At 37.2% G+C, this 18,607-nt stretch overlaps 1 protein-coding gene across 5 annotated transcripts in view; it reads left to right on the top strand.

Annotated features, from left to right (window-relative positions):
- Positions 1 to 18,607, top strand: part of Scaper (S-phase cyclin A associated protein in the ER) — a 477,644-nt gene that overhangs the window by 216,829 nt on the left and 242,208 nt on the right. For all 5 annotated transcript variants that reach the window (XM_029558805.1, XM_008823432.2, XM_017795678.2 and 2 more), the window contains 2 exons: positions 5,849 to 5,985; positions 12,689 to 12,754. In XM_029558805.1, the coding sequence (XP_029414665.1) occupies positions 5,849 to 5,985; positions 12,689 to 12,754 (203 nt within the window). The remainder of the gene's footprint in view (positions 1 to 5,848; positions 5,986 to 12,688; positions 12,755 to 18,607) is intronic.

The raw sequence follows: 18,607 nt of genomic DNA, 5'->3' as shown, positions 1-18,607 counted from the left end.
TAGAAATTATTAACACATTCAGAATATATATCCAGAATATATAATGAACTCAAAAAACAGAGAATCAAGACAGGAAGTTACCCAATTAAAAGATGGACTAAGCAGCTGAACAGAGAATTCTCAAAAGAAGAAGAAAACATGGCTAAGACCATCTTAAAAGATGTTCAACATGACTAATAATTAGGGAAATGCAAATTAAAACCACTTTAAGATTTCATCTTACCCCAGTCAGACTGGCTAAGATCAAGAAAACAAATGATACCAAATGTTGGCTAGGATGTGGAGAAAGAGGAACACTCATCCACTGCTGGTGGGGCTGCAAAGTGGTTCAACCCCTATGGAAAGCAGTGTGGAGAACTCTAAAAAAACTAAAAATGAACCTACCATTTGACCCAGTTATACTACTCCTTGGCATATACCCAAAGAACTCATCCTGTCGCAGAGACACTTGTACATCCATGTTTGTTGCTGCTCTTTTCACAATAGCTAAGAGATGGAAGTGTCATTTATATTTTTATGCTTATTCTATTTTTAAAACTTTTACATTATTTTCCACAGATCATGAACTTTTCTGTAGTTGTGTGTGTGTGTGTGTGTGTGTGTGTGTGTGTGTGTGTGTGTTTCCATGGGGTATCTGTTTTATAAAATAAGGAAAAATGACAACTCTTCCTTTAGGAAGCATCTGATAAAATATCAGGGTCATAAACCTTACTATCAATTATTTTATTTCATATAATAAATCATGGCAGAAGGCTGAAGTCTTGTATGCCATTAAAGGTAGTTAAAAGACTAGGAAGAGAACAGACTTTGATGAGTTGTATGTATAGATAATAGTTTCTTTGTGTACAGCATTAGTAGTTTAAATGATAACTTTTTCTGTTTTTACTTTTTAAAGATACGGTCTTACTATGTAGCCCCAGCTAGCCTGGAACTTGCTATGTAGACCATCCCAGACTGACTTGATCTCACAGAGATCCACCTGCCTCTGCTTCCCAAGTTCTGGGATTAAAGGCATGCCCAACCATAACAATATTTATTTATTTATTTATTTATTTATTTATTTATTTATTTATTTATTTATTTATTTTTATGTCTATGAGTTTTATGCCTGCATGTATGTAAGTGCACCCATGTTGTACAGTGCCTGTAGAGGACAGAAGAGGGCATCAGATCCCCTGGAACTGGATTTATGGGCAGTTGTTAGCTGCCATATGGGTGCTGGAATTGGAACCTCAGTCTTCTGCAAGAACAGCCAGTGCTCTTAACCACTGACCCATCTCTCCAACCTCAACAATGTTTTTTAAAGAATTGAGGGACTGGTGAGATGTCTCAGTGGTTAAGAACACCAATTGTTCTTGCAGAAGACCCAGGTTTGAATCCCATTATGCACATGGCAACTAACAACTGTCCATAACTCCAGTTCCAGGGGATCCGACAGCCTCGTCTGTCCTCTGCGGGCATTGCACAACACAGGCACACTTATGTACAGGCAGTCAATACAAGCATACATAAAATAAAAATAATAAATATTTTTTAAAAAGAATTCACTTGTTACTTAAAAATCTGGTCTTTGTGTGTATATAGAATAGTTACCGTTAATTAGCTTTTGCACTTATTATATTCATATTTAAATATTTGGAAAGTGGTATTCTGAATTTATTGTCTGATCTCTTCACTTTACTATTTAGGAGACTGAGGCCTAGAAAAATTAGTCAGTCACGAAGCACAGACTTGATGGTACAGTCTTTACTCAGTGCTGTTTTTGCTCTTCATAGCCTCAGATGAAAAATAATGACTCTTACTTAGAATTAGCCTTATGGATTATGGTTAAGATTCGTTTCTGAGGCTAGGACTTCATAACACTAAGTTGTACTTTTAAAAACTGTATTCATAAGGAAGGAGATGTGGGGACCTTTTAGGATGAGATTTGCTTCTGAGTGATTTGCACATTGAAGATGAGTAAGTAAATCACAGTTTCTTTTTCTGGTGGTATACCTTTACTTGTGCCTGAGCCACAATCATTAGAATTCTGAGTAGATACAAAAAATGAGTGTGTTTGTATTCAGTCGTGTTTAGTCTCCTACAGAGTAGTCCTTCAGTGACTATAACTTTACCTAAATTGACTTTCTTTTCAGAGCTTGGTTTTCTTTTAATTTCTTTAATTAATGTTATCATTATGAGTGTATTAAGATTCACTGTAGAAAATTATGAAAATAGAAAAAGTAATGCCCTCTGTTAACATTTTGATCTACTTACACACTGCCCTTTATATGCTTATATCTAAATTGTACATATATATACATATATATACACACATATATATGTGTGTGTATATATATATACATACATATATATGTAGTGTAGTACACAGGTTGAATCCTGAAAGATTTGTTTTGAGAATTTCATACCTGAGTTCTATATTTACATCATTTCCACCTCTCTCTCTTCCCCCACCAACTCCTCCCATGTTCCCCCTGCTCCCTCTCTATTTCCTGACCTCTTTATCTAGGGGTAATACCTTATGAAATTTCCCCATCCGTATTGGCATGTCAACTGGTGTTGTCATTATGCACGTCTTTTTTCGGCAACCATATTGTTGAGATTTTGTGGGTGAAACTTCCCTGTCATATCTAGAAGACACTATCTAGCAGCAGGTGTCCTGGTCCTCTGGCTCTTACAGTCTTTCTGCCCCCTTTTCTATGATGTTCCTTTAGCCATAGGTTTAGGGGTTGCATTTTAGTTATATCAATTGGGGTTGGCCACTCCATGGTCACATACTCTCTGCATTTTGACTAATTTGGCTTTCTATAATTGTCTACATCTGTTGCAAAAAGAAGCTTCTTTTGTTCAGGGTGAGAGCTATGGATTTAAGGATAAGTATTTAGAATACAGTTAGAAATAATATTAGTTTAGGAAGATGGCAGTGAGTAGCTTTCATCTGTGATCTCTCCAGGGATGGGTATTTGGTAGGTTTATAGTGCCAGGCATGAATTCCCTCCTACTGAGTGGATCTTAAGTCCAACTAGACAGTTGTTGATTTCATCTAAGATAAAAGTGCCCCTGTTGCACCAATAGGGATATCTTTTTTTCTTCATCACTCCAGTCACCAAAGTGATTTTTTAATTATTTTTTAAATTTTTATTTTTTAACTTTAAAAAAAAATATTGAGAATTTCATACATGCATATAAGGTGTTTTGATTAAATTCACGCCCACTCCCTCCTCCAATTCTTCCCATATGTCCCCGTCATTTTTTCCTGAACAACTTCATGTACTCCTTTTTTTATGGGCTACTCTAACATTTCCCTCTCTGAAGAGGTAACCCTAAAATCTTTTAAGGATTAGATAAGGGCTCACAAATACTTTTGACATTTTTGGCCTTTGGAACAGAGTATGTTGCTAAGAGGACCAAGGACATTTTGATTTTTAGCCAAGAAACTGGCTACTTTTCTTTGGGGTCTTTTTACCCTAACTGCCTAGCCAATTCCTACCTCCTATTCTTATCATGCCATCCCCTGAAGAGGTTACCCAAATTGCCAATAGGGAATCGGGACACAGACTACTCTGGCCTCTTCCATGCTGAACAGGGAAGCAGGGTGAGGCAATTTGGGTACCCCTTCAGTAGGTCTATCTAAAAGACTCCCAAATTGCAAAACTTTTAACTGTAGGGAGAAAAGAAAATCCTTGACTGGTGCCTAGGAAATGTGAAGGAAAAGTAAAGGCAAGAGTAGTTAGTATTACAAATTCTAGACAGGGAACCAAAAAAAAAAGTCAAAACAGGGCAAATTTCAAATGTTCATATCAGAATCCACTGGAGTTTCTTGACAAGAACTTCCAAGAGCATCCCTCCACCAATAGGGATATCTTTCCAGGACAGTCACTGATGTAGTATGTAGGTTTATTACTGGGTAGGACTATTGTTTGCTTTTCTCCCTTGGTAGCACCTCCCAATACTATGAGAGCTGGTCCTCAGGAAGGAGGCTTCCAGGTCAGTTCCAGTCCAATTTCTCCAAGTCCTGTGTCCAAAGTGCTTGTTTCTTTAACAATGGCTTCTTACCATCAACTTCTGAGGGGCAAACCAGCACAATATCCATAGCCTATATTGTTTGTGGAGTGTCTTCGACCAACAATTCGAAGGAAGAATTTCTATTCCTGGCACTGGGGTTTTTTGCTAGATAGTCTGTGGTTCTTGAGTGGGGGACAGGGGGGTTGTTGGCATCATCCCCTGTGTATCCTAACTCATTTGAACTGTGTATGTATTATTAAATATATTTATAAATACTGTATTGTCCTTTTTTTTTTTTTAAAGTCAGCCTTGCTGTTATTTGTGTCTCCTCCTTCTCTCTCTTTCTGTATTACCCTCCCCTGTTAAAGAAGTAAAGATAGCCAGACATGGTGAACACCTTTAATCCCAGCACTTGGAAGGCAGAGACAGGTGGATCTCTGTGAATTTGAGGACAGCCTGGTCTACATGGCAAGGTCCAGGCCAGCTGAGGCTACAAAGTGACACCATCTCAAAAAAACACAAACAACCAAATAAAGACAAAGAGGATACACTTCCAGCACATTCTGTAATAGGGTAGCAGCTGTAGGAGGCCATGCAAACAAGGATTCTTTTGAGATGATTTAGGTAGAAAGAACTTAAGTGACTTAAGTGGAAAGAGAAAAATTATGGTGCCAAGAATCAGAGAGATAGAAGTATAAGTGAGGAGAAGGAATGAGATCAGTATACATTTGGAGGCCTTAACCCTGATAGGAACATGAATGTTTACATAATACAGCAGGAGATGGGACAAAGCACAAATACAGATTGGCTGGTTAATTTGGCCGTAGCGACATGTGGAAGTTCTCTTCTAAATAATGCTGCTTTCCTCAGTAAAAGAAGCTTGGACTTCTTTTACTAAGGAAACAGAAGATGGAGTAGGAAAAAGAAGTGTTGGAGATTTGAAGCATGGGCCTAAAAATAATTTCTAGGATGGTATGTTGATAAATTAGTGTAAGTTTGAATTGAGTGCCTGGCATTGGTACTTGAGGTATAATGTTATAAAAAAAAGTGAAAGTGGTTTGTAACTATTGGCACATTAATCTGCTATAGATACAGGCATACAATAGATGGAGGGCTAGATAAAGAGTTGAAATTTTGCCACATAAATATGAAGAAGAGGGCAGCAAAGGAATTGAGTATGTGAAATGGAGAGGTTGTGGTCATAGGCCATAAGATCTAGGAAGGATGAGAAGGGAAATGGAGCAAATTCTATGTGCTCCAATGAAACTAAAGCTATCTCCAGTACTGGCTTTCACTTTTTCATTTCTGGTGTGTGTTCTGAGATGACCTTCCTTTCTCTCCTTCCCTTTTTCCTTCTTTTAACCCAGATAGACACACACAAATCCAATATTTGTGTGTTCAGATTCTATGTATCCTCAAAGCCCAAGCACATGCTGCGCTTCTTTGTTGAAGTCTTCCTTTATCACCCCCAGTGAACAACTATCTTGTTTTTCCCTTTTGTCTCCTACAGCACATCAAATGTCTAATTAGTTACATGTGTGGTATTATAGTTTTGTGTATATATTGTACCTTTCCTTTTATACTTGTATATTATGATTGGGAATTAGGTTCATGCATCATGATAGTGTCCTTAGCATTCAACACAGTTGATATTCACCAAAGGTTTGATGAATCAGTTAAAACCTCAACTAAAGCAGTTTCTTCAATATTTTTCAGAAAACTGTGGAACCATTTTGCACAGGGATTACTTTTAGCTTCTGTAATAATCTGTTATTCTTACTATTCTGTAGTGATCTGATTTTAAAACATCATTGCCATCATTATTTCATTGCTTATCTTGCAGGAACATCTGTCCTTGAAGAAGTATGTTGTTGATATTGTGATTGAAAGTGCAGCTCAACCAGAGCCTGTGAAAGATGGAGAAGAAAGGCAGAAAAATAAGAAAAAAGCTAAAAAGATAAAAGCCCGAATGAACTCCAGGTAACAGAAAAGTCCTTATAAACAAAACAAAAACTCCTAGAGATGGATCATTTAATTTAATGATCATTTAATTTAATGGAGGAAAAAAACTGTTTAAAGTTATTTGCTTCAAGAAAGCCGTGGAAGTACACTGATGAGCCTAATTTATAGCCACTTTCTTTGATTGAGAAAGAAAACTGGGTATTGATCCAAAGCCCTTGCTTTCACCTGTTAAGAGCTCTTCCTATAATTAGATGCCAAGGCCGTGCCAAACTTGTGCCTCCTCCAGCATACAATGGTAGATTTAAATATTTGTAAACCAAGCCTATTTTTCTTTCCAGATATTGATTTTTAAATGAAGTATCAAGGAAAATCAATAGCAATCAACAAATAGGAGTCTGCTGGCTGTGGTGTCAAACCCCATGACTGGGTTTAATTAATTTGGTTGCCTGTCACTACAGAAAAAGTTCAAGAAATATCTTACAATGGAAAGTGAGTTATTAGACCTGTAGTTTATCATCAGCCTCTGAAGTGACATCTGAAGATCAGGTAGCTGTGTATTACATTACCTCACAAGCTTTAAATGTCATATGGTGACTGATGGGTCACTGAGGACACAAATAGAGTTCTTCCTTAGTTGATACCTTTACAATTTGAGAGAGAAAGTATTCCTAACCTATTCTTGTATTTTTATTCCTAAATGTCTCAAAGATGGAGAAACTTTTCAGTTGAATTGCAAAAATATGGGACAAGAATAATGATGAGTGAAGTAATTGTCTGTAGTTTTCATGTCCAGATTGTGAGCTGTCAGGTAGTCTGTTTCATCTTTCCAAATCACATAACTTCAGAGAGCTCATTTTTGCAAAGAATAGAAAAGGCTTTCTTGAACTGAGTATTTGAAGTCACTCCATGTTTCTGAGAATAGTTTCATAGCTGACTTCAGGGTACTACTGACTTCATTTCTAGTTTCTGCTTGCAATTTGCTGACTCTTGACATTTGGATACTCAGGAGCTGCTGCTTTGTTTTGTTTTTTTCTTTTTTTATATACATCCCTTGGTGAGCTCACCCAATTCTCTGCTTTTTATGCCCTGTAATAGCTAATTACTATTTTACACCTTCAGTTTAACTGTAATTTATTGTGTCCAAAACAAACTCCTCTCTCCTTTCCCATAAACCCAGACTTCATCCCATCATCTTTCCAGTATCAATGAACAAGCACTCTGCTGTCGCTGGCTACGCTCAAACCTTTTGAGTTGTCCTGGACTATCCCTCTTTCCACATACCTCACATTCATTCTTACTGCAAATAATGGTAGTTGCTTCAACATATTTGCAGAGTCTCTCTTCTCTGTAACTTCACTGCTCGCCCCACCCCCACGTGCTTCCATCATCACTCACTGGAATTTTGTGGTGGTCTTTCGGTTGGTCTCTTGTTTGTGCCATCTAGTCCAAACACTACATCCAGGGTGAGCCTGCTGAAATATAAATCAATGCATTTTATTTTGCAGAACCGCAGGTTCTGACAGTCAGATGTCTTCTTCCTAAAGACTCTTCTCTCATATATCCAACACTGTCCTCACCTTCTTCAGGACTTTGTTCATATCTCTCCTTGTAAACAAGGCTTTCCTTGAGAACTTGATTAGCTTTTATATAAGTAATATTTACTAAAGGAAATCCTGAAAATGCAAATAATTATTAAAATACCTATGTTTTGCTGTTTCTAATGTTTTGGCATATATATCTGTTTTATGCATGAATACCTGTATTGACTTTTTAAATTAAAATATAATTTAATGGAGATTTTAATTTATTGAGTTTTGACAAACCTAGATACCCATGTCATATATATACTACATTATTATACTACATATATATGTAGTACATCATTTAGACCATTTTTATTGTCCTGCAGTTTCTTTGTATTTCTGCCCCCTTTCTTCCCCTTCCCTCCCCTCCCCCCTCCTCCCTTCCCTTCCCTCACTCCTTTCCTTTCCTCTTTCTTTTTCCTTTTCCCTTTCCCTTCTTCTTCCCTTCCCCAGAGCCTTGTGCATAACAAGCACAAATACTCTAATACTGAGTTGTCCATAAATCTTTCCTACCTTTTATTATTGTTGTTGCTATTGTTATTATTATTATTATTACTATTATTATTATTGACAAGATCTCTTTATGTGGCCCTGGCTTGCCTTTATCTTGCACCAGTTTTCCTGCCTCTGACTCTTGAGTGTTAGTTTTATAGATAATGCCCTACCATGTCTGACCCTTTCTGTGTCTTTGCAGTGTTTCTCACTACCTCTGGCCCTTGACAGTCACTTATATGCTTTCTATAATTATGGATTGCCTTTTTTATTATTCTAGAAATTCATACATACAAAATCATATTCTCTTGCAGCTGTCTTTTGCAAAGTGTACTTTTTCTGAGATACAGCTGGGTTTGAGGTCTGTATAATTTGTTCCCATTATACCAATGATGTCCATAACACGGAAATTTTTTGTCCATTCATCTTTAATAGTCATTTGGGTTTTTAGTTTAGGGCATTTATAAATAACAGTCCTGCCAAATTCAGTCTTTGGCTGAACCTCTGTTTTCATTTCTCTTGGGTGAATAATTGGAAGTATAAGTGCCAAACTCTTGTATGGTGGTTGCACCATTTTCTTCTTCCATCTCCAGTCTTCGGAAGTTCCAATTAGTCCACAATTTCTCGGTATTTGGATTTGTTAGTTTTAAGTATGTAGCCTAATTCTAGCTGAAATGTGTCTCATTGATGTTCCAGTTTCAATTTGGTATAATTAATCATCTCTGTTGAGCATCTTTTTGTATGCTTTTTAATTCACCCAGTAGTTTCCTTTATGAAGTACATATTGAATGCCTTCCTCCATTTTTAAAAGTGTGTCACCATTTTAATTTTTCAGTTTATATATTCTGGCTATAAATTCTATAGCAGATACATAGATTGAGAACTTTCTCTCAATCTAGAATTTGTCTATATATTTTCTACATAACTCTGTGTGTGCATGTAGATATGTGCACACTTATATGTAGAGTATATAAAGAATACTTAGAGCGCAATAATAAAAAGATAACCCAATAATAAATCAGCAGACAAGCTGAATAAGCATTTCTCCAAATGGGAAAATTTCATGGAAAGATGTGCAGCCCATTAGTCATGACGTAGCTTGACTAGAATGAACAGACACACTTTAATCTCAAAGAATTGTAGGTGTTTGCTCTTTGATTACTCTCTGAAGAATTTTTCCTAATGGTTTCCCTAGCTCAGAATTCTTCCAGGACTGAAGTCCTGGGGAAGTTTTTGAAAACTTTTAAAGTCAAATTAATCAATGTTTCCTGTGGAAAGGAAAAAGAATTAGGAAAATGATAACTAAAATCTTTAAGAGAATGTCTAGAGATGGAGATTATCCATTCTGAGAAACTTTTCATAAAAAGATAGTGAGGAAAAATGAGCACAGCCTGAAAGCTCTGTGAGACTTCAGTCAAGTACAAATATGTGCATAAAGGGAGTCCCAGAAGAGAGTAGTGAATAAAGGCAGAGCAAGAAAGGGTGTATGAAGAGATAATACTAATTTTTTTTCAAATGAAATGAAACAAATCTGTACCTCTAGTAAGCTTAGGAAACTCAAGTGAGAGAAAACAAAAGATCCACATCATAACACGAACTGTTGAATGACAGAGAGTCCTTAAGACAAAAAGAACACATTTCACCCATTTCAACTGGGCATGGTGTGCTGGAGGTAGAGGCAGGAACTCTGAGTTCAAGGCTAGCCTGGTCTACATAGTGAGTTCCAGGCTAGCTGGATCTACAGGGAGATCCTGTCTCAAAAAGACCAAAAACAAAAATCAAAACCATTTCATCCAGAGTGCTTGTTATGATAAATAGGTGATTTCTCATCAGAAAATATGGATGCCTTTTGAAAATGAGATGAAATTTTCTGAAAGATTTTTTTAAAAATCTGTGAGTCTGGAGCTAGCGAGATGACTCACAGTTAAGGGCACTGACTAGCTGCTTTTACAGAAGACCTGGATTCGAATTCCAACACACATATGGTGGCTAGCAGCCCTCTATAACTCCAATTCTAGGGGCTCTAACACCCTCTTCTGACCTCCATGGGCATTGTATGACGTGGGTACAGTTACATACATGCAGGCATACTAGTCCTACACGTAAAATAAAAATAAATTTTAAAAAATTTTAATTAAAAGAGAAATCTGTAAATCAAGAATTCTGTCTCTGGCAAAACTGACCTCCATAAATGGAAGAGAAATATTTTCTTCCAAATAAGAACTGAGTTTGTTTTTAGCAGACTTACCTTTTAAGATAGTCTCCAGGGAGTCCTTCAGACTGCAATGAAAGTGAACTAGGCAGTAGCTTGAATTTATGTAAAAAGAAAAGCAAAACAAACAAAAACAACATTATAAAGGTAACTACATAGATTATAAAATTCAGCATTATTGTATTTTTGTTTTTTACCTTCTCTTTTTAATATTTGGTTTTAAAGACAGTTATGTAAAACAATAATTCAGAACCTATGATGATGCACACACTGTGATTTGTGTAGGTGGTTCACTGTCACTATATCCACGCTTAACCATGGATTCTACCAAATGTGGACAGAAAATATTCAGAAAGGATATGTCTGTGTGGGTTGGTCCATTGTACATTACTGTGACAACATTCCTGATGAAAACAATGTAAGGGGAATAATTACTTGTTCTGGCTAACAGTTTCAGAGATTTCTCTATAACAGCAGGGAGGGTTTGGCAGAAACTTACTTATGGTATCCAGGGAACAAAGGGAATGCCTGTGCTATTGACTTTCTTCTCTTATTCCATCCTGGTACCCAGCATGTGAGATGAAATGGTGCATATTAAGGAAAGATCATTTTCCCTCAGAAAAATCCTCTCTGGAGACACCATCATAGACAACACAAAGGTGTGATTTAACAGACCCTCCTAGGTGTTTCTCAGCCCAGATTGGCCATTAGTATAGCCATTGCTCTGCACTGAAATTGCCTACACTGTTGTTATTTTTCTCAACAATATAGTTTGTCTTGGTTACTTTCCCACCTGTAATCCCAGTGTGTGGGAAGTGAGAACAGGAGTTCCTCAGAGCAAGCGAGTTACTTGGACTGGCTGAATTGGTGAGCTCTGAGGTTTGAGTGAGAGACCATGACTCAATATAGAAGATGGAGATTGATTGAAAAAGACATCTAATACCAACCTCTGGCATCTACGTGAATATGCACATACCTGCACACACTTGTACACCCATACATGTAAACACATATGCATATGCATGCACAGCACACAGTATATACATGCAAAAAAGAGGAGAAAAATATTAATTTAACAATCATAAAGACAATAATGCAGGTACTGAGGGACAAAAGTGATTAACACATAGGAAATGACAGCAAAATAGCAGAAGTAAATCTTTCCTTAAAATAATTATACAAAGTACAATTACATTAAGCTCTTCAGTGAAAGGCACATGTTTTCAGAAAGGATTTTGAAAAAATTATAAATATATTTGATATCTACCAGAGAGTCACTTCAAATATAAATACATAACTATATTTTAACATAGAAGGGCAGAAATATGTTCTATGAAGTGTGCCACAAGGAAAGTAATATTGGTGAAGTAGCTATATCAGTATCATGGAGCATAGACTCAACAAAAAATTGCTATAATAGATAAGGACTAATATTTTATCTTTATATGTTTGTATATGGGTTTTTTTGTGTGTGTGCGTGTGTGCGCACACGTGCTTGCGGAAGTAAACATGGAGGTCAGAGGGCAAACTGGGGTGTTGGTTCTTGCCTTCCACCTTGTATAAGACAAGGTCTCTTCTTGTTTACCAGTCTGTACACTAAGATATCTGTTCTGTAATTTCTTAGAATTCTCCTTTCTCGACCTTCCATCTCCCTGTAGGAGTGCTGGGATTGTGCATGCATACATACCTGGCTTTACATGTGGTCTGGGGGATAGAACTCAGGTCATCATCCTTACATGAGAAGTCCTTTACCAATCAACCCATTTCCCTAGCCTTTACTTAGCATTTAAATTAGCATTTTCCTCTTTTATTCTCCAAAAAAGTAGAAGTAGGCATATTAACTCAATATTAATGAATTGCTATAGTACGATCTGTCTTCAGTTCATGACCTGTTGATGACTGTCACCTACAGCTCTGGGTAAGCCAGAGCCTAGGTAGGCAGTGGAAAGAAGTAGTATTATGGATTTTAATGGATCTTTGGTATGTGGGCAGCAAAAAACAAAACAAAGGCTTTGAAGGTCTGATCAAGTTGTTTTCATAGTCTTTTATCTCTGAAGTTAACTGAAAGTTGTTTGCCTGTATTTATTTTAGATTATGTACTTGTAGTACATAAAAAGTCAGACACCTCAACTACTTTGTAGGAAGTTTATAGACTTGTGGATTTAATCACCACCATTCTTTTGTTTATCAATCAGGTCTATCAAGTCTATAAGCTCAGAAATGAATCTGTTCTATTTCTTATGAGGAAATATTTGTCTTTTAGTTTTTCATGGTAGTATTTGTAGTAATTTTTAAAGAAGATACTTAAATATGAAACAAAATTAGTTGCATTACCAGCATGATATACCAGAAGAAGGAAGATTGAGCTGAAGCTTGAATTGCTATAAAATTGGCTACAAATAACTAACCATGATAAAACTTTTTTTTTCTTTAGGGCTAAGGAATATGAGTGTTTAATGGAAACAAAAAGTTCTGGCTCAGACTCACCTTACAAGGCAAAGTGAGTATTTCATTTTTAAGTTATGTTTCTCTTTGTGCTCTACCTTTAAATGAAATATGTCTGCACTGCCGTACTTTAACTAGAAAAATCAGGGTTCCCTTTTCAGTTTTTAGTTTTCTTACTGAAAGTATTGAGGAATAGACCCAGAAGAAAGTTTGAGGACAATCTTATTAGTGTTTGGGAGAAAAAAAAAACAAAAACAGGACAGTCAAGCTCTAAATCTCTGCAGATACCAGGAGGAGAGAGATGAGGATGAGGAAGAGGAAAAAGTCAGGCATTTTTTAGCTAGGTCTGAAAAGGTCAGCATGTTCAGCATTGGAAAAGGGCAAACAGCTGTGTGGTAGAAGTAGGGATGGAGGTTCAGAGAAACAATAAGAATGCCCAGAGTATCAGAAACTTTGTTTCTGTTCCATAGGACAGTGGTATCATTAACTATTCAATTTGGAGTTATCCAGATGTGGTGCTCTTAAGACAGTGATATTGAGCTGGGAGGTATCCAACTATGGTACTCCATTTTGTTTTGTTTTGTTTCATTTTAATTTTTCAGATAGGGTCTCCCTATAGCCCCAGCTGATGTGGACCTCTATATGTAGACCAGGATAGCCTCCATCTCACAAAGATCCGCCTGCCTCTGCCTCCCAAGGGCCAGGAATAAAGATGTGTGCCACTCAGCTTTTTCAACTGTGGTAGTCTTAAGACAGTGATAACCAATTGGAAAGTACTTTTGATAGGGAACATTTAGTCAAATCTGGCCACAGTCCTCATTAGCACAACGCATGGAGAAGGTGCTACTAGCATTAAATGAATAAAGGACAGGGATTCTGCTAAATATCATTTAGTGTACATGGCATCCCCCACAGCAAAGAATTATCTCATCTAGAATGTCAATAGTATAGAGGTTTAGCAACCTTTTCTACCAGATCAAGTTCTATCAAAGAAGTCTATGCTGATGTTCCCAGGACCAATCCTTATGAAGAATTAGAACTCTCTAGTTCTAGTGAAATTTTAGATGAGGTTATAGATTTTATGTGAGAGTAAAGATTTTAAACTCCAGCATAAGAGCATATGTGCAACTAAACTATAATGAAGTATAGAAACAAATTATTATTTTGCTTCTTTCAAAAATAGTGACGGAGTGCAATGAGAAAAGGACACATATGCCATGTTGATTGGACTGCAAATTGCTGCATCCTTGTAGAAAAACAGTGTTTATTTGCAACAAAGGAAGTTTTCCTCAGTCTGCTTAGTGACGCAATGAAAAATGTGCCTGACATTTATGTACAAAGATGACTATTTCACCATTGTTTTATTACTTAAAAAAGTAAAAAAGTGCTGGGCGTGGTGGCACACGCCTTTAATCCCAGCACTCAGGAGGCACAGGCAGGTGGATCTCTGTGAGTTCAAGGCCAGCCTGGTCTACATAGTTCCAGGACAGCTGGGGCTACAGGGAGACCCTGTCTCAAAAAGACCAAAAAAAAAAAAAATGTAAAAAAGTGATTTAGATGTCACAAATTGATAGATGTATACTATACAATGTAGTATAGATATACTACAGATTGTAAATATAGCCACTATTTACATTATAATATATGTGCTCTGTCTGTCAGAAATGGGATCCCCATCAGTAACTGCTTAATTTCTTTCAGAAACATTTTTGTCTGTTGCAGTGCTAAAAGAAATATGCACTATTAAAGGTAGTAACAAATTTATGGATAGATTTCTCAAAGAGCAGAGAAGGATAAAACTAGAAGAAACATTATAAATCAATCAGTAATGATAGATAAAAAAAGTAGCCATATGACAAATAGGATTGATCAGGAGAAAGCAGGGTTTATTAGCAAAGGAACACATGGGACAGATTCCCTTCCAGGCAGGGAAAATGCCTTCCTTGGTCTTGAGCTGGGGTCTTTTAAAAAGGGAGGTTTCTGCTTCTTGCAGAAGGCAGGAAGATGTATTTTTTTTAAAGTTGTGCTGGGAGGGGGGTAGAAGTGGGAGAGCTGGACTGTTAAAACCTGTCCTCTTTAGAGATCAAAGGGGAAGCGTGCTGTGTTGGCCAAACAGTGGAGAAAAGTCTGCTGCTCTTGACTTCAAAGACAAAGGTGCTTATCAGCTTGGTTCCCTTTTCTCAGAAGCATGAAAAGTCCTTGAGACTGTTGGTGAGGGGGCAGGGCTATCTGAACCTTAACAAGTAAGGTGGCAGATTGGTAAATTAGTATAATAATATTTGTAAGAGGTAAATTTTGCTGAACTTTTTTCTTACACCAGACACTATCTGAGTTGTCTTTCTTCAAAACTGAGTTGTCAGGTATGGTGGTGCACATCTTTAATCGCAACACTCAGGAGGCAGAAGCAGGTGAATCTCTCTGAGTTTTGAGGTCAGCCTGATCTACATAGTGAGTTCTAGGCCAGCTAGGGCTACCACGTGAGACCCTGTCTCAAACAAATAAACAAAGAAACCCTCTATGAATTATGAAAACTAAGTTCTAAAGAGGATCATTTACCTGAGGTTATTTAATGCGATATCCAGGATATAAAATTAATAGTTTTTCTTGGAAATAATTAGAAAACATAAGCATTACTTAAGAATAGTAATAAAAACGTAAAAGACTGAAGAGCAAACTGAAGAAATGTGAAGACATCTATAAAAAGAAAACACTAAAATGCCTGTAAGGGTATAAAAGTAGACTTGCATGAATAGAAAGAGAAATCATATTCTTGGGAGCATCTTTCCCAAAAGTTTGGCAGCACCCACTGTGCCTTGACACCCCCAGCCTCATTCACCCTCCCAGCTCCCCCACCCCATCTCTCCTACTAGCCTGGGCACTGACACATTTCTTGTCTTGGCACCCCAGACCTCTGGATTGACCTCTTGGCCCAGACTCACCACTGCATCCTGATCCTTTGCAACCAGACCAACCCAATTCCTCCCTTTAGTCCCCAGGAGACCATCCACACCTCCCTTTGCATTCCTGGGTGGCACAACCACCAGCTTCCTGGGACCAGCATCTTTCCTGGGCCTTATTCCCAGGCCAGGCCAGCCCTCAAATTCCTGAAGCCAGCATCTTTCCTGGAGGGATCCAGACCTTAGGAGAAAGTCTGAGAGCATCTGATCCTCACTTGACTTGGGCCTCTCTGGGAACTCCTGAGCATCAGATGAAAGCAATGTGGCCCCTCCAATATAAAATCAAAAGAGAGAACCTGAAGCCTAGACCAACAAGCTTTTCATGCCCAACAAGTAAACTACAAAGGCATATAAAGTTTACAAAAAGAAGCAGACCTAAACTCAACAAAGGAAGGCTTGAAACTACAAAAGAAATCCACATGTCAAAAACATAACATGAAAAACCTAAATAATCAAAAGAACAATTATAAACATGATAAAAGATTTCAGTGAATTTAAAGAACACACAAACAAAGAAATCAAAGAACTGAAGGAAGCTAGGGATAAACTTCTGAATAAATTCAGAAAAGGGTTAGAAATATTGAAGAATACTCGGGCTGAATTGAAGAAGGAAGTGAAACACTCAGTAAGCCACTTAGAAACGACAGGAGAAAGTCTCACCAATAGGATGAATGAAATGGAAAACAGAATATCAAGATTGGAAGATAAAGTGGACAAACTAGACCACTCAAGCAAAGATTATCAAAAATTTAAGAAAGCACAAGAATGAAATTTACAGGAGTTGTGTGACCCCATAAAAAGGCCAAACTTACAAATCATAGGCATACAGGAAGGAGATGAATCCCAAGATTCTGGCATGGACCAGATCCTCAACAGAATTGTAGAAGAAAATTTCCAAAGTTAAAGAACAATATGCTCATACAAATAAAAGAAGCATATAGAACATCAAGCAGACAGGACCAGAAAAGAAACTTTCAGGCTGGAGAGGTGGTTCAGTGGTTAAGAGCACTGACTGCTCTTGCAGAGGACCTGGGTTCGTTTCCCAGCACCCTCATGGTGGCTACGAGCTGTCCTTAACTCCAGTTCCAGGGGAATAGGAAGCCCTCTTCTGACCTCTGCGGCATTGCATGACATGGGTGTACTCACATACATGTAGGCAATACACTCATACCCATAAAAAATAAATAAATAAAATATTTTTTAAAAAAAGAAAAGAAACTCTCCATGGCACATGATAGTAAAAACACTAAACGGACAGAGCAAAGAGAGAATACTGAAACCTGCAAAAGAAAAACAAGTCACATATAAGGAAAATCCATCAGAATTACAGCTGACTTTTCAGTGCAAACTATGAAAGCCAGAAGAGCCTGGACCAAAGTATTCCCAGTTCTAAATGGCCCCAGAGGCCAACTCGTATTACTTTACTCAGACAAAATGTCTATCATAGTTGAAGGGGAAAGAAGAATCTTCCACAACATAAATTGGCTAAAAGAATTCATGTCCACAAAACCAGCCCTTCAGAGAGTTCTTGAAGCAATACAAAGAGCTGAAGAAAGGAACGACTGTCCACAAGGAGTGATGGAAAGGAATTCAATGAAGGCATAACTGTGGAAATGCACAGATATATCAAGAATGTGAACAGAAATAAAAATGACAGGATTCAATACACATCTTTCATTAATAACTTTAAATGTCAATGGATTAAGAAACAAAACCCATCTTTTTGTTGTCTGCAAGAAACTCATCTCACTTTCAAGGACAGGCACTACCTTAAGGTAAAAGGATGGAAAAAATATACCAAGCAAATGGCACTAAGAAAAAAGCAGGCATTGCAATTCTAATATTTGATAAAGTAGACTTTAAAACTAATCAGAAGAGACAAAGATGGCCACTTCATTCTCATGAAGGGAATAAACCAAGAAGATATTACAGTCATGAACATATATTCACGAAACTCTTGTGCACCCAACTTCATAAAAACAGTACTACAGGACTTTAAGAACCAGACTAATCCCAAATCATTAATAGGAGGAGACTTTAATACCCCATTGTCGCCATTAGATAGGTCAAAAGGACAGAGAATTAGCAGAGAGACGTGGATTAATCAATACCTTGTATCTAATGGCCCTAACAGACATCTACCAAATATTCCACCCAAGCACCAAAGAATATACTTTTTATTCAGCGCCCCATGGAACCTTCTCCAAAATCAACCATGTACTAGGGCACAAAACAAACCTCAACAAATACAAAATGATTGAAATAATTCCATGCATCCTATCATACCACAATGCAATAAAGCTTAAAATCAACACCGGAAGAAACCTTAGTAACCACATGAATACATGGAGACTAAACAACACACTCCTGAATGATGAATGGGTCAAAAGAGAAATTAAGAAAGAACTAAAAGTATTCCTGGAACTAAACAAGAAGGACAGTACAACACAACAAAAACCTCTGGGACACATTGAAAGCTGTCCTTAGAGGGAAGTTTATAGCCCTAAGTGCCTATATCAAAAAATCTTTTTTAAAAAGTCAGAAATAGCACAAATAAATGACTTAGTGCAACTCAACACTCTGAAAAGACAAGAAAAAAATAAAGCCAACACCAGCAGAAGAGAAGAAATAACAAAAATCATAGCAGAAATTAATGAAATAGAAACAAAACAATACAAAAAATCAATGCATCTAAGAGCTGGTTCTTTGAAAAGATAAACAAGATTGATAGACCACTATCCCAGTTAACCAAAAGAAAGAAAGATAACCTCCAAATCAACAACATCGGAGGTGAAAGGGGAAACATCACAACAGACACCAAAGAGATCCAGAACATTATAAGGGAATACTTTAAAACCCTATATGCTAAAACCTAAAAGAAATGGATGGGTACCTAAAAGAATGGGAACCACCAAAACTAAACCAAGAAGAGATTAACAGCTTAAACAGAC

The sequence above is a fragment of the Nannospalax galili genome, unplaced genomic scaffold, assembly GCF_000622305.1.
Source record: "Nannospalax galili isolate Female #2095 unplaced genomic scaffold, S.galili_v1.0 scaffold28, whole genome shotgun sequence".
NCBI lineage: Eukaryota > Metazoa > Chordata > Mammalia > Rodentia > Spalacidae > Nannospalax > Nannospalax galili.
This window is presented reverse-complemented; position numbering and strand designations above follow the sequence as displayed.